The sequence below is a fragment of the Phoxinus phoxinus genome, assembly GCF_949152265.1.
Source record: "Phoxinus phoxinus genome assembly, chromosome: 4".
NCBI classification, from domain to species: domain Eukaryota; kingdom Metazoa; phylum Chordata; class Actinopteri; order Cypriniformes; family Leuciscidae; genus Phoxinus; species Phoxinus phoxinus.
In genome coordinates this window covers 34,772,774-34,789,499 of record NC_136879.1, presented here as the reverse complement: position 1 = coordinate 34,789,499, position 16,726 = coordinate 34,772,774, and the positions used below count along the sequence as shown (strand labels likewise).

Genomic DNA, 16,726 nt, shown 5'->3' with positions numbered 1-16,726 from the left:
ATTTAGCCTTGTTTTAGCCTAGATGTCAGAGCTGTGTTTTGGACGGCTATAGACATATTTTAAATGCAAAATTGCTTGCTGGGTAGGGTATAGTTATCGTTATAGTTATCATTCTTGGTGTGAACGGGCCTTGTCTTCATATTTCGGCTGAGCTGTGGACTAGTAACATGGTACTGAATGATTACAATATTAATGTGCCATGAATATGCATAGTACTGAAGATACGAACAAAACCATGATATTGCCATGATAAATGTCCAAACATATGGTAAAAATACACTGTAATACGTTTAGTAGTAGTGCTAGCCCTAAAAAAAGTGGTAAAAAGGTCAAACAAATCTATGTATTTGAACAGTGACTAAAGAAATGTGACTGGAGAAATGCACTGTAGGACAGAAACGTCCAGTCAGATCAGTGTGGTGTAATTCCTCTTTAGCAAACGCGTCCCCACTGGACTTCAGTGCCCTCTTCCCTCATCCGTCACACGCTCCTTCAGCACCTCCAAATAAAAACCCATACACTCCATTCACTGCTCAGACTATTGATTTATTTTTCAGTCCCACTTTAGAGGACAATTTGTATAGAGCTATTCCATAATGCATGAGTGTGCGTGTGTTATTGTAACTCGTGACATGTGAGGGGCATGTTAGGACATGACCAACTGCTCTCTCTCACCCACAAACACACATTACATGAACAATTTACAGGCTCACACTACACACTAGAATACACGCACATGAGGTGACGATTGATCATTCCTCTGGAACAATGTGACCTCACCTTACCATCACTGGCAGGTCTAATTTTGAACCAGCTTTAAACTTTTCGATACAATGAAACTGAATGGGGACTTGGACTGTCAAGTTCTGGAAAGTGCTATAAAAGCATTCCATATGAGCTTGAGTGCTTCAGAAGCCTTGCGATATAGTGCATGAGTCATATGGATCGCTTTAAATGACCGTTGAGCTCCAAAAATGAGCGCCACTATTAAAGTCATCATGAAATCAAAATTTACCCTATTAACTTTGTTAGCGCACATTAATAATTGAATGGGAAAAGAGCAGTGTGAACATTCTGCTAAAAGTCTTCTTATAAGTTCTACAAAAACAAAAATCACTACAAACCTGGTTAAGAAGAACATGAGGTTAAGTAGTTCGGGTGTAATGCAGTGCAGATTTTTACTAAACGTAAATCCAAAAAATTGTTTTAGATTTAGTATTAAAGATCTTTGGTTATTGAAATAAACTGAAAAAAATATTAGAAAACATAAAACCTTAAACGAAAATGATAAATGTTTCCTGGGCAACTACCTGAAATAAATAAGATACTAAAATGACAAAAACTGAAATAAAAAAATAATCAAGGCTATATAGAAACCGAAATATTAAATAAATTCTAATTCAAAGTAAATAATAAATATTAATAAATAATATAAAACTATATAAATAATAAACCTAAAAAAACACCGGTGTAAAGTATAGTGCGAGAATAAATACATATAATGGGGCCGTTTACACGACACCGTTTTCAACTACAAATGGAAACTTTTTTTTTTTTTTTTTTGCGTTTTGGCCGTTCATTTACATGACAACGACGTTTTGGGGGCCTGAAAACACAAGTGTTTGAAAATAGGTTTCAAAGTGCATGTTTTTTGAAAACGATACCGTTATCATCTCCATGCAAACTGCAAAAGTGCAATTTGTGAAATCTCGGCGTATTACGTGTTCAGTTTATATCCGTGCATAGTGTTTCTTTACAAAGTGACATCGCCAACTACTGGCCTGGCAGCATAATACAGCGTTTTTAATATTTTTCACAGATCTACAGTATGTAAAACGGGGATCATTTTGACAACATTGTCCTCTGTACGCAAAAAAAAACTTTTACGTTTTTTAGTACATTGTTGTTGTGTAAATGTCCCCTAAATGTATAAATCTGGAAGCGTCTTAACAATGAATACGGATCTGACTTCCTCCTCTGAATCTGCTCTCTCATTCAGTGTTTTTCCTCTGAGCTTTCTCTGTAGAAGTGTTTGGTTCAAGGAAGTCTGTCCAGGTTGGAGTTTATGCCCCTCTCAGCAGGAATCTGTCAGCCATTCGGAATGTGTTTGTGGCATGCGCAAAACTGTGAAAGCACTGGACTGTATATGTGTGTGGCGCCATGGTGGTACGCTAATAAAAAAAACACACAAAAAAAAAACATCACACTGCGATGCATCCTCACACCTTCCTCATTCCGACCGTCGTTTCATACTCGTTGCCATGGAGATAAGATAAAACTCACACTGTTTTGGGCTTACAGAAAAGGAGGAGAACGATCTGAACAAAACTGCTTGATGAAAACTCTTACACACGCACTGGTGCATACATTTCACACTATTCCAGACAAACTGGCACCGATGGCAAATAAGGAACACTTTAAAGTGAAAGTTCATCCAAAAATGATCTATTACTCACCTTCATGTTGTAACAAATACCCCAAAATGTCCCAAAAAATGGCAATAAGCACCACAAAAGTAGTCCATACAATAGTCGTATACAATATTCAAAGTCTTCAGAAGTCATATGATACCTTTGCGTGAAGAAAATACCAAAATATAACGGGCTGGTTAGTTCACAAATTCTGCCATTATTTTCTCACCCTGATGTTGTTCCAAACCCATAAGTCTTTTGTTCAACTCCAAAACACAAATAAAGATATATGTAATGGAACCTGAGACAATCTTGTCCCTCCATTGAATGTCCACGGCAACCAACCAAAACTTTGACGCTTTAAAAAGTTTCTAAAGAGATCGTAAAAGTAATCCATATGAATCAAATTAATTTTTACTGGTTTAGAATGATGACAGTATTTTCAGTAAACTAACCCATTGAGTTGTTACTCATTGAAAATTGTGACACACTGCTGATTCAGTTTACAAAATTGGTCTGAGAGATTCATTCTTAAAGGGATAGTTCACCCAAAAATAAAAATTCTGTCAGTAATTACTCACCCCACACCCCGTAAGACTTTCGTTCATCTTCGGAACACAAATTAAGATATTTTTGATGAAATCTGAGAGTTGGCTCACTCCTTCATAGGCTTCTATTGTAATTGAAACTTTCCAGTCCAGAAAGTTAGTAAAGACAATGTTTAAAATAGTCCAAGTGACTACAGTGGCTCAACCATAAGTTTATCAAGCGACGAGAATACTTTTTGTGCGCCAAAAAACAACAAAAATAACGACTTTATTCAGCTATTAATTTTCATCTGTGTGGGCCTCTGAGTGAGTTCACGTAGTGTAACAGCGCAGCGCTTCTGGGTTGTACGTCAGAACGTAGGCTCACTATTGGCTGACGCTGGTCATGTGTGTGATGTTGGCCAATAGTGATCCATAGATCTATCTAGTGTATTACCCCACCCAACACCCCAAAAAATAAAATAAAAAGCACACCCAGGATATCTGCCAGCCCCACCCTTCTATATGTGCCTAGAACCAGGCCTGCTGTACATAGTTTTTTTGTACAATGACTGCATTTTTCCAGATGCAGTCATTGTACGCGCAAATTTAAACAGTCCAACAATCTCGACGCGTGGATGGCACTCATGCTCTTCTCAGAATAAACTGCCAAATGATCTATGCCGAAAAGACGCTAAAGCTGCCCAGATACATTACAATCACTCCAAAACAGACAATGGCAACTCACATTTAACTGCAATAAGGCCTAGGCTTTTGCTTTATGCTTAATTTCCTTATATTAAAACTTGGACATTAAAATATTCACCTTTTCTTATATTCACCGGATTAGTCATTCTCTCACAGTTTGTATGTATATGTCTTGGACTTATCAGGTAGTCAAATATTGACACATGAGAGAGCAGTAGCAAGGCCACTTTCTGTCACTCATAAAGTTTTATAGTGTATGCATGAAAATGTACTGTTAATGTGCAAAATATCTGCTGCTGGAACATACCAATGATGTTAAACTAATAGAGGACTATAAAAGAAAAACAAATGGAGGACAAGGGGGCGATTGAATGTGGAGGGCTTGATTATTTTAGATCAGCAATGTGTCTGGGATTTTTACTGGATTGTAAGGGAAACGTATATTGAGTGAGATCACACTGCTAACAGCGCACCGAGTAGGAAGCAAGACCGTTAAGCAAAAGCATGGACTTCATTTTACTGCTAAAAGATATTTTATCACTAAAAAATGAGAGCTTTTTGCCCATTATTTCAGTTTTGCTTGGTTTTCCTTGAAGTGTCAGGCTGATGTAGAACTACAGCCACACACATACACGCTCACGTTCACAAACTGCACCACTATTTGAGATTTACTGCAAACAAGATGCAGTTTTTCCTCGCCCTTCATATAAATAGTCCTATCAGCATAATGATTCCACATCACACATGCTGACGTGCTTATTTCTTTATTTCTTTTCCATTTCAGATCAATAATTTAGCATCCCTCCATCTTTTTTGCATTTCATTAAATTCACACAGGGAATTGCCTGGATGTTATGAGCCTCATCCCAGCGTCATGAATGGAGGGGTGGGGAATCGATTTGGAGCAAAATGGCTAAATGACACATTCAAAAAGGGCTGAGGTGGAGGGAGACCCCGAGATCAACCACACGTTACTGTATGTGTCAGCTTTTGAGGTCAAATGCAGAGGCTGTATAACAAAATCCCTTCGAGGACATCCTTAAAGGAAAACATTTACCACAATGAGAGCACTTTTTTGTTGCATTTTAGGGTCAAAAGTAAAGTGTGTAATTTCTACAACAGTTGCAGCTCAAAATGACATGTTGAACATAACACAAGAAATGATTTCAACACCAAATTCACATTTAAGGCCAGGGTTTAGTTTAGGATTAGTCTATAATAATAATAATTGGCTTATTTAAGAACAATAGAAGACAATGGAAAGGCCAAGTTGAGACGGTGAGGAAAATGTGTTTTGGTGGGGTGTAAGGTTTTTTTTTTTCTTTCCCCCAGCTAAAACAAGAGTAGACTAATGACAGGCGGTGTAATTGAACCTGTAAATCCTGCTCTAACTCCTCACTGCTCTCTCTGATCCTCTTACACATCTTGCCATCTTAAACATGAGTCACGCAGCAGAAATCAGCTTACCGCTTCACACACACACTCTCTCCAGCCCTCCTACATCCACAAGTGAACCCTACCGCTATTACACCATTAATAAAAAGTACTATCGTATTCAGTTTTTCTTTCTTTTGAACATTTGTCATGGTAACACCGTGGTACACTTACAGTAACTGAAAGCTCTCCACACACAAAAAAAAAGCATTAGTACCTGGTCTGAGCCCCATGTGTCGGATTTCGTTTTCTCAGATTCTTATATCATATAAAATGTTTATTAGTAAAAAAATGGGGTTTGGTAAGATTTTTTTGTTTTGTTTGTTTTTGAAAGAAGTGTCTTATGGTCACCAAGGCTGCATTTATTTGATAAAAAATACAAGAAACATTGTGAAATATTTTACATTTTACTATTTGAATATATTTTAAAATGTAATTTATTCCTGTGATTTAGCCTAGGCTACTCCATTTCCCCAGACTTTAATGTCACATGAGCCTTCAAAAACAGTTTTGCTGCTTAATATTTTTGTTGTATACTATCTTATACTATCTTGTAATACAAGATTCTTTGATTAATAGAAACTTAATCTATTAGTTTTTTGTAATATAATATAGCTCTCAGTGACTTCAATGACATCAATATTTTCAGTAAAATAACACTTTAAATTTGGTCTGTTGTTCATATTGCTTTCACATGCATTCAGAATATAGCGCACACATCGTATAGATCACTTTTATGATGCTTTTTTTAAATATTCGTAAAGCTTGACAACACTAGTCATTACTAGTCAACATAGTCAAAAAAGCATGCTTTTGAGCGGCCTTCCTTTATTCCACAGCATAACTAAAGTCCATTACGTTTATCAAGATAAACCATTGCATCAAATCATTATAATTTTTTAAGCTCGATTGATGCACTTGGTAATCTTTAAGCAAAGAGTCAGTTTGCTAGAGCTGGAAGTGTGACCTTCTGTTAATCTATTAAAGCGACTGGTTAATCAATTAAGCTGGAAGTCACGGTCAACAGCAACAATGCTACACAACCGATACAGGAGAAAAGAACAAAAGTACCGCCTATGGGATCACACACACACACTCCGCCAAGCTGTACATCCACACGGACGTTTTCCCACAATCCCCCGAGTCGTGTGGATTACCACTCAAACGTCCGCATCTGTGACCAGAGAGAGAGGGGAATCCAAGCATGTAATCAATCAATACTTGCTGGAAACCTCTGGACCCCTTATACTGATACACATTGACACAGCGGCTAAAGCGGATCAATGAGCGCTCCGGTGTGAAGGGCAGGGAGACGCACACCTCCATTGAGAAAGATGAACTGAGCAAAGAGAGAAAGAGAGAGACTCAAGTCACTGATTCCATCTGACTTGGCCGGTGTAAGCAGCACCTATTGATTTTCCAATCAACTACAAGGCCAGGGTTCACACAAACGTACACACACACACTGCCACTTGAGCTAGGAAGTCCGCTACTCAAGAAAACCGCTACCTTGTTTGAACACACACACAAAGCACTCTTGGCAGAATCATTTTGCTGCCTTTAGAGTGAATTTGATAAAGTGGGAAAGCTTTTGTCCACTATCAGACTGGATTTTTCACACATACAAACACACATACATGGGATGTGAGTTATAGAAGAGGTCTAAAACCCCAAATAAAATAAAATATAAATATTACATGGACATTTTAATTAGAAATGTCCATGTGGACTTTAAAAGGGTAGCCTATATGTAAGAATGTTCATGGATTAATCGCTTTTTGAATTGATGTTTGTAATTTTGGATGTGTTCAGGAGGTTAATGCCGAAAGAGCTATTCTGTAATGTCCATGTGTCATGTAAAGAAGAGAGATTAATTCAAACTATAGTCTCACATAGTCACATCTATACAGTCTATAGTCTCAAATACACTTTATAATCAAACTTATCTCAACAGGGTAATTTTAATTACTTCATCTGTCGACATAATGTCGGTGAATCACAGAGCTGGTGCAAACATATCCACATCGCTATGATCAGATGCTTTCTAAACTGCTAATTTCATTTTTGTTGTGCGTTTATTTTGTTATTGAGAGGAAATAAAAAGAACTTCACTGTGAGTATGTCGGGGCCTTGAATCACGTTACGTGTCCATGAACACCACCAATAAGTTGCTGGCTGCAGTTCTTTAATGGCCACCGGTGTCGCTAATAACAAGGGTTTCTGAATTCTACATATAGCCCAAGTTACTAAATTTAATGAAACTTAAACTAAAATAAAAATAAATTTAAGCTATATAGAATTATCAAAAAACAAAAAGTAACAAAAAAAAGACAAGCACAGTTCTCAAAATACAAAATGATACAAAAATAGCACTGCAATAGAGACCTAAATCCTAACAATTACATCTAACAACATCTAACAATTAGATATGTTACATAAACCATTGTTTTTATAAAACTTACCTAGCAAGAAAAGTAGCTAGTTTTTAATTTACTATACTATCAAAAAAATGTTCCTGTCATTTTTCTGAAATATGTGTATCGATAACTACAAGCCAACATTTGGTCCCAAACTAGTTGGTCATACTGACTCATCATAATGGCTCTTAAATTAGGCTAAATTTGCAACCCTATTACTCAGACAAACCTCCACGAACATGACCCCTATGAAAATCTCTGTGTAATGCTGCACGCATACCATGTTAGATAATATTGGAAATGAGTGAAAATCATTCGTGCTGACAGTACAGGGCATTACGTGACTTTATTCAGCTCCATTTTGTTGATCTGTCCTATTTTTCAGTTTATACTCCATCCAGACAAAATGGGAGACATCAAGAAAGGCCAAAATGAATTCGGACTGATTAACAGGGTTGCCCAAGACCATGTTGTGAATATCAGGGTCTCCCAGCCAGGCTGCTTATATTTTCATTTGAACATCTCAGATGAATGTTCAAGGAAAAAACACCAAATTAAATCCAAAATCTATTTTGGAAATTCTTCTTCTTATTTTAGCAGAAACTGTTTTTCACCTTAGTGATGAACTAGAATCATAATGATATATAAATGAGAGGATCTACATTCTCATTCCAAAACATTCCATGTATTCTTTCTATATTGTGATTGTCTTTTTTTCTTTCCTTATCCAGCCAATAAGGCATTGAATTATATCCAGTATAATACATTTAAAATATAATAACATTGATTACTGTATCATTTACAAAATATGTTTAATAGCAAAAGGCCACTGACTGCACAACTTGCAAGACTGTGCTAACCAAATTAAATGCACAATCCGCAGAATAGTGCAAAGCGCATCCATAGTTTCCTCCAATTTCTGAATTGCTGCTTTCCATACAGTTTATTAACCTGAGAAATATGTGGTCTTATTCATTTTATGTGCTGAATTTCAGACAGAATTCTGCAGAATGGATTTAAATAAAATAAAATCTGTTCTTGACAATGTTTACACATGCCTAAGGTTGTGACCCCTGACCCTATTTGGACTCTCAAATAACATCCGTTGTTCTCCACACGTTGAAACCAGAATGACCATCCCGCCCTTTGAATGACAGGGATCAAATAAACCAAACTGACACAAAATCACAGGTGCACCAAGCCTTCCTGTACAGATTTTGGATTTGTTGCATGTCCAAAATGTCTGAAAACAACATATTTCAAATCAGCGGTTACTTTGAACAGCCCAACAGTGCGAGGAATGTCTTACCTGGGACGATGGAGACAGTGTCCTTCTCCCAGGACACCACACTGACGTACTCCTGCACAGCAGAGGGGATGAGGCACTTGAAGACGGCCACGTTGCCCCGCATGGACCTTTGGTCCGCCACGCGAACCGTGTACGGTTCCCTGAACACTGTTCATGATGAGGCAGAGAAGAAACAGATGTTAGAATGTATTATTAAATAAAGCATTATTAAGTAATTATACATTAATAAAAAACATTTTTTTAAATGATTTAATAATACAAATATGAATTAGTAAATATAATTTTTTAAATTTAATTATTAGTGGTCAAATTGATTTAATCATATTTAATCGATTTGACAGCAATTAAATAAATACAAATTGATTAATCGATTTGACAGAACTATTCATTATATTTAAAGTCAATGAAATATTTGTTTATTCCTTTTTTTCCATTTTTTTGTTAAATTTTGAATGTAAAATATTACATGATATTTTTTTATGAATGGAGACGAGGTATCCTTTTCTGTGAATCCAAAAAGACCTGACCTGGGACAAATGCATACATTTTATCAAACAATTTAGAGCTAACTGGATTTTTGAGACGGAGACTGAATCTTTTTTTTTTGTCAAGAGGTGTTTCAAGAGTTCAGAAGTGGCCTTTTTATAAATCACCCTGGCAATGCATGCAGACGGCGGTGAGTGGACGCCGGTGCAGAGCCTCTGGAGCTGTCAGAAACATTTGCCCCCGCTAAAGGGACCCTCTCTGCACCTGACAACCGGAACCTGGACGAAAAATCAATAGACGAGAAGAACACACAAAGCGAGCTGGGTACGAAGATGTTATTTATGGGCGAGGAGATCCTCCTACGGTAAAGGGCGACGAGGGAGTGCGAACAGATTAAAGGAGGCGCTGAATTTCATTTTAATTTCAGGGACTCAATTTGCTTTGTGTCTTTCATCAACATCTATTTACTTACGGATTTTAATTTCCCCCTCGTTTCTTTGGGGAAGTAACGCAAGACGCAGAGCGAGGGCATCTCATTCACGAACATGACGCCGCAAATTTGATCACGCAGTCGGGGGATGTTTTCGGAGAACTCTGTGGGTATTGCAATTGGATTCAAGACCAATTCAACTACGCAGCTTTTTCACCCCATCAGAAAAGAGACAGATCATGAGAATTCATGAAACGTGGCAATCACCCACAACCAAACTCTGAGGCCACCCCCTCCTGTCTGGCTTTCACTCACTACCTTTCCTTCTATATATAATTAACGCCTGGCTGGCGGGTGAATTTCCTTGGTCATTAATAACAGTTTCTGCCAGGTGCCAGTGTCACCCAGAGCAAGACGATTCAGTGTCCTTGTCTGATGGTTAAGTCATGAATCGTTGAGTCCAGCCATTATATTTCTTTCTCTTTCTTTCTTTTCTTTCTTAATATTGAATCAGTTTATCAAAATATGTACATGGAATATGTTTCAGTAAGTTAAAGCAGACTGTGTATATTTGCCCACTGTTAACTAATCAGCTTCTTACTGATGCAGATGAGATTTGAATCAATAGAACAAATCAATAGAACTTCCTATTACACTCAGGACTCCATAGTCTACAAATAATCATTTATTCAGTCATTGATTGACCGCGAGTCTCAGGCCTTATTGAATTTCGAAAGATAAACTAACTCAAACCGGCCCTATTAGCTAGTTTTATTTCCCCCTCAACTCGGATCGCGCTACACCTGGCTGTGGAATGTTGTTTTACAACAGTCGAAAGAGCGTAAACAAGCCAAAACATCTCTAAGGCTTCAATAATGCATGCGTAAAATTCACAGACGAATTCTCCGACAACAATAGCAGATAGCATTTTTTATGGGCAAATGACTCTCCGTCTTCATGTGCGGCATCATTAGAATGTTACTGATGCCTGACTATACTCATCGGTTGCTTGGAAACGGACTGACACACGGGCTGGTGCTCTCTTTCTGCACACCGGGAGGACTGAGTCCTGTATCACTATCGTTTAAATAATTAACTTGAGAGAAACCAAACACCGTATTTACTTATTCATGACGCAAGACGTATAAAAAGGGGAAAATAACTAAACTGAATAAGAATGAGGTGCTGAATGGTGCTCATTAATGTAAAGGTGGAAAAAAAAAATGAACATGACCTACCAGGAGGCATTAAGCCAAAGAAACAAAGGGAGGGAGGGAGGGAGGGAAGAAAGAAAGAAAGAAAGAAAGAAAGAAAGAAAGAAAGAAAGAAAGAAAGAAAGAAAGAAAGAAAGAAAAAAAGAAAAAAAGAAAGAGCTTGTGTCACAGTGCACCTGTCACGCTCAATGCACAAGGTCTGTGTTTAACCCTCGTGCTGACTTTAGACAAACTCAATACAGGGTGTAGGACAGTCTATTTAGGATTATAGTAACCATAAGTTGATATAACATAGCTTCTATTAAGCAAATGAAGAGTGAGTTAAAGAAGAATTAAATTCCTGCATTTTATTTAAGACCGTATTCTGTTTTTATAATCTGGCCAATGCTTCCCTTTAGATGGATGGTAGGATGGACGGACGGACGGACAGACAGACAAAGATATTGGACGGATGGACGGACAGACAGACAAAGATATTGGACGGACGGATGGATGGATGGATGGATGGATGGATGGATGGATGGATGGATGGATGGATGGATGGATAGATAGGATAAATGGACAGATAGACAGACGTTGAAGTTGAAAACACTATAAAAGGCTAAATGAAAAATGAACAGTGAGCGCAAGGAGGAACACACACACTCACATGAAGTCCTCATAGGGAGATTTTCATAAATGTAGAGCTATCCACACAGGTGCCCGTGCTATTATTGGCACAGGATCAGCATGCAGGAGAGTGGGTGAGAAAAGAGGAGGAGGGAGGGAAAGAGAGAGAGAGAAGCATGGGGGGGGGGGGGGGATGGTGTCATACAGTGAGCTGTCAGCTGTCATCATTCTCCAGTGCCACCTGAGACATTCAGCGCCACACCCTGCCCCTCCCCTCACCGTACCCATGGCAACCCTTCAGTGCCAGGTTCTGATTGGCTGACGAGGGAGCCCCAGTGTTGGCTTCCTCTGGGCTCTGTGTGGGTTGCTAGGTCCACTAGCAGTTTTGCTGCATCTCAGCACTTAATTGATTAATTAGTGTAATTATTTGAGGCGAAAGTCACCCCCGTCTTGTCGCTAGTTGGTAGGTAATTCATTCCATCCTCTGAGACTTTAATGTTAATGCGGGTGAGGTGGAAAAAGCAGTGTGGACCGAACTCGCCTGGTTACATTTGAAGAATCGTTCAAGCTGATGTTATTTATAATAGTGTTAGATTGGCGCCGCTCGATGGGGTTATTTCTGGGAAATTCAGAGTAGGTGAACGTGTACGTGTGTGTGTGTGTGTGTGTGTGTGTGTGTGTGTGTGTGTGTGTGTGTGTGTGAGATGGGAACTCTAGCTTAGAGGACAGATGGAGACTGGGAGACAGGAGGGACACTGGCACTGCGCAGGCTGGCATAAGAACGTGTGTGTGTGTGTGAGTGTAGGGAAGTGTATGGATATCCCTCGCTGTTGCTGGGCGGCCAGCCCCACTCACGAGCGCTGACCTTGGCACCGTGTGGGAGGGTCAGTCCGCCAACTGTCTGTAGCGTAGTGTGCCCGTCTGTGCGCTGCTTTTTAAAGCAGCCAGGTCAACAGGCCGGCCACTGGGACATCCAATTGGCACTTACATTCTTATTTAGGTTAGCAATATGGCGGCCGCTACTTCTGCTGTTACTGCAGATGTTAAGCTAAGAACTCATGTTCCACCTGTAACGTCACGTGCCCCCCACTGCCACAGCACCTACGTTGACTGGGCTCTTTTCTACAAGCAATATGGTCCGTAAAGAGATGCTGACGGAAACCAATTGCAGTCATTTAGGATAAAAGTGCGCAGATTATAGTAAGGGTATACACAAGATCCAAAATTAACATGTTAAATGGCAATACAAGTGCTGTAAATTAAAATGTATTAGGATCTGCGATGTAATGCATGTCGGAATGTAATAATGTTAATCTGACCCTCACGGATGTAGGTGATTTGAATGATTCTTAGGAAATTTTTCTAAAGAAAATGTGGAATCAGAAATGTATCTAGGTAAAAAAAAAAAAAAGTCCATGTGGTGACATGTGGAATATTCATTTTTTTAAACTATCCAAATGTGAGGAATTTCAAAATATAAGGAACAAAATCACAATGCCATGTATCATGTCACAATGTTTTTTTCACAATGAATTTATATATATATTTTTTAATATTGTTATGTTGTTTAATATTGTTTATTATGTTCAAATTTAATATTAATATTGTTGTTTTATATATATAAAAAATTATAATATTTAGTTTATTAAAATTGTATTTTTGAATTATTTATTTATATATGTACCGTATATATTATATATTTATGGCTGGTAATAAATATTTATTTCTATTTTAAGGACACACAGAAATATTCTTAGTGTTTTTGAAAGAATCCTCTCATGCTCATCAAGGCTGCATTTAGAGTAATATTTTGAAATATTTAAGTTTTGTAACATTATAAATGTCTTTACTGTCACTTGTGACTAATTAAGTGAGAGTCCTTGTGGAATAAAAGTATTCATTTATTTGAAAAAATATTTTGAAAGATTGTTTATAAAAGTATATTTATTTAAATTCATAAAAAAAATGTGCCATTGATCAGATCACAGTTTAATATATAATGAGCAAGTAAGCTATTATTTAGTACACACTTTCATCCAAAGGTCATATGTTCAAGGACATGAATATGATAGCTTATGGCCTGTTCCTTGTGAGACTTGAACCAACAACTTTGCAGTTGCCAACCCTGACCTTTACAAAACACTGCAGCGCCATATAAATACAGTAGATACTGACAGATGTATGGGATCAGGTCTCACCTGCTTTGACACGGATGCTAGGGCTGCGGATCTTGCCGGCCTGGTTCTCGGCAGTGCAGAAGTAGTCATTATCATGAATGAAGCTGTTGAAGGCAGAGGGGGAGAAGGGGTAGAGCTGCAGCGTGCCGTTGGCGTGAACGTGGCGGATGTGTGGCACGTCGTAGATGTCGTCGCCAGTGGCCAGGTACCAGCGGAGGACGGCATGGGGGGCGCCACCCGCAGGACAGGGCAGGGACACCCCCACTGAGCTGGAGAAGGTCACTCTCTGCAGGGAAGCATTCACAAAGTACAGCCGCGTCGAGACCACATCCTCGCTGTGCACTGGAAGAGAGACAACATGGTCAGTCACAAAATGACCAAAGAGTTTTATTCAGCAAATCAACACCTGGACAGGTTAAGGGGCCAACTCATACTTGTTCCGTTGGGTTACAGCACTTTGAAATGAGCAGCACGTCATAAAATAAGCTCTGTGTGTCATTCTGGCAAACTTCCACCTCACAATCACGTCTGGCAAAGTGCATGCCCTACCGTCCTCTGATTGGATTATCCCAGAGACGTTCCCATTGGGTCAGCACAACTCGATTCAAATTTAGAAATCAATCACTGGATTGAGAAGATGATGTAACATAAAATTGTCCTTTATCTGATTATTTGTCTGTCATTTTCCAAGTGCACAATCTATATGAAAGCTAAGGCTTGCATTGCCTGTACAACAACATATATAACTAGCTGCATAACTACTGTACCATAGTGTGACACATTGTTAGAGAAATTAACTACTGTAGCTAGTCAATTGACGTCGCGCAGATGGTGAAGTACCAACTTATGCTAATTAATCGGTTCGAGATCGAATTAATGTCAGATTATTGCCAATAAATAAATAAAATGCCATTTAAAGACTACTTCACTATTTTTGTTCTTCGTCAATCACAGGATCATATTCCGGGGTTCCCTGGGTGTCTGGTGCACATTCGCATGCACAATCGTTTTGTTTTTGCATTATTTTCCTGTTATCTCTGTAAAGCTGCTTTGAAACAAGAATCTGTATTGTAAAAAAGCGCTATATAAATAAATGTGACTTGACTTGGGACCTGGGCAACGATTAATCGCATTCAAACCAAAAGTTTGTGTTTACATAATATATGTGTGTGTACTGTGTATAATAATTTTGTATATATAAATGGACACATATATTTAAGAAAAAATTGTAATTTATATATAAAATATTTATATCTAATATAAATTATGTATTAATATATATATATATATATATATATATATATATATATATATACATACATACAGTATATACAGTACATGCACAACATTTTTCTTAAATATTTATGTGTCATAATATTGTGTAATGTGTATTTATATAAACAAAATAATTATACACAGTACATACACTTATATATTATGTAAACACAAACTTTTATTTTGGATGCCCAGCACTAATATGGAATGAAAGAGATAAATGTAATGCATGTAAGCTTGGTTATTTTGATAAAGAGCACGATCTATATGTTCACATGTCGTACTAACAAGAAATTATGTTTCTAACCACAGGTAAAAAACTGAAGATCCAACCAAACAACTTGCGAATGTTTGGTGGAACTATGATTTCGGGAAGCACCAAATCATTGCTAACGACAGAACTTGTGACCATAGTTGGCTAACGCTTTTGGGAAACAAACCCCAGATTCTTTAGCATCAATAGAAAGTGTTCATTTAAATTGACTCATTGTAAAACTGAAAAAGCTGCAATTTTCAAGGAAGCAAACACAGATGTAAAGGAACAAAGCAAGATGCAGGCATCAGCAAACAAAAGCCTTCCAAACAAAAACCGACTTTGTCCACAGCAATAGTGGATCTTTACTCTCCAATCACATCTTTTTTATAATATATGTGTTCTTGGCAGATGCTTCCTTACCAAAGGAACCTTACTTATCCAACCTTAACCCAAATGACAGTGATAACAAGCAGTCGTAGGGCAGGCATTAAAGAATATCACTTATCTAATATGTGTGCGGTGTGAGCCGTGCTGAATGCTGCCATCTGATAGGAGAATAAATAGGTCATAGAACCCCCGCTATGTATCTACAAACCTCTCTGACAGCTAATGTGGATCAGACAATCATTCGCTCTTGGTGTATTACCAAAACCCGGACTACTGTGAGAAAAGAGGAAAAAAAGATGGTTGCGTAAATTAACGCGTGTTAATTTAGCAGCGTAGCTAATGATGTCCTTCAAAGGCGGCGTTTTAGTGATTTACCATTCCGGCGTCTCTATTATCTGCAGGCTCTATTACGGATTACATGGTTCTGGTGGGATGGCTCTGTATCTTTTTGTATTCTGAAAATTGCTTAGCTCAGCTCTGGCTCTGAGCCAAGGGAGACACAAGCCCAAAGCAAGAGAATTTTCTTCTAAGGCAATTACATTTAATTAATGCCCCCCACCAGGTTTATGTCAACAATGCCTGGATTAACCCCCATTCTTGTGATTCTCATTGTGTTCGAAAGAATAATGGTGACATGCTACCATGCCATTAAAGTCAATGGGGTGCCATAGATAAGTAAACTATAAGCTTCCATGCACAGAAGACTCATAATGTATGAAAATAAATATGAAATTGGAATTTATACCCAATAAAATTGAATATTAAAGGATTAGTTCACCTAAAAATGCTGCTTCTTTTAATGCAATGAAACCACGGCTGTGCCAAGTCCCCATTTACTTTCATTGTATGGAAAAGAGCAGCTTGGACATTCTTTAAAATATGTTCTTTTGTGCTCCACGCAAAAAAATTATATAAAAGTAAGTTAAATGGGTTTGGAAAGACATGAAAGGTGTGTAAATAATCACAATCTATTATTTAGTTAGTATTACTTTTGACAGTTATAGAGTACCGGTACTCATTTTAACGGTCTCGAGAAACAAAGGACAATAATAATATCCATTTGGAATAAGGAAAAAAAAACATGCA

At 38.0% G+C, this 16,726-nt stretch overlaps 1 protein-coding gene across 1 annotated transcript in view; it reads right to left on the bottom strand.

Moving 5' to 3' along the window:
* The window catches only part of dscaml1 (Down syndrome cell adhesion molecule like 1), a 90,683-nt gene that overhangs the window by 62,180 nt on the left and 11,777 nt on the right, over positions 1-16,726 (bottom strand). The window contains exons 2-3 of the mRNA XM_079609485.1: positions 13,744-14,064; positions 8,807-8,953 (exon numbers count right to left, since the gene is read on the bottom strand). Of these exons, the coding sequence (XP_079465611.1) occupies positions 8,807-8,953; positions 13,744-14,064 (468 nt within the window). The remainder of the gene's footprint in view (positions 1-8,806; positions 8,954-13,743; positions 14,065-16,726) is intronic.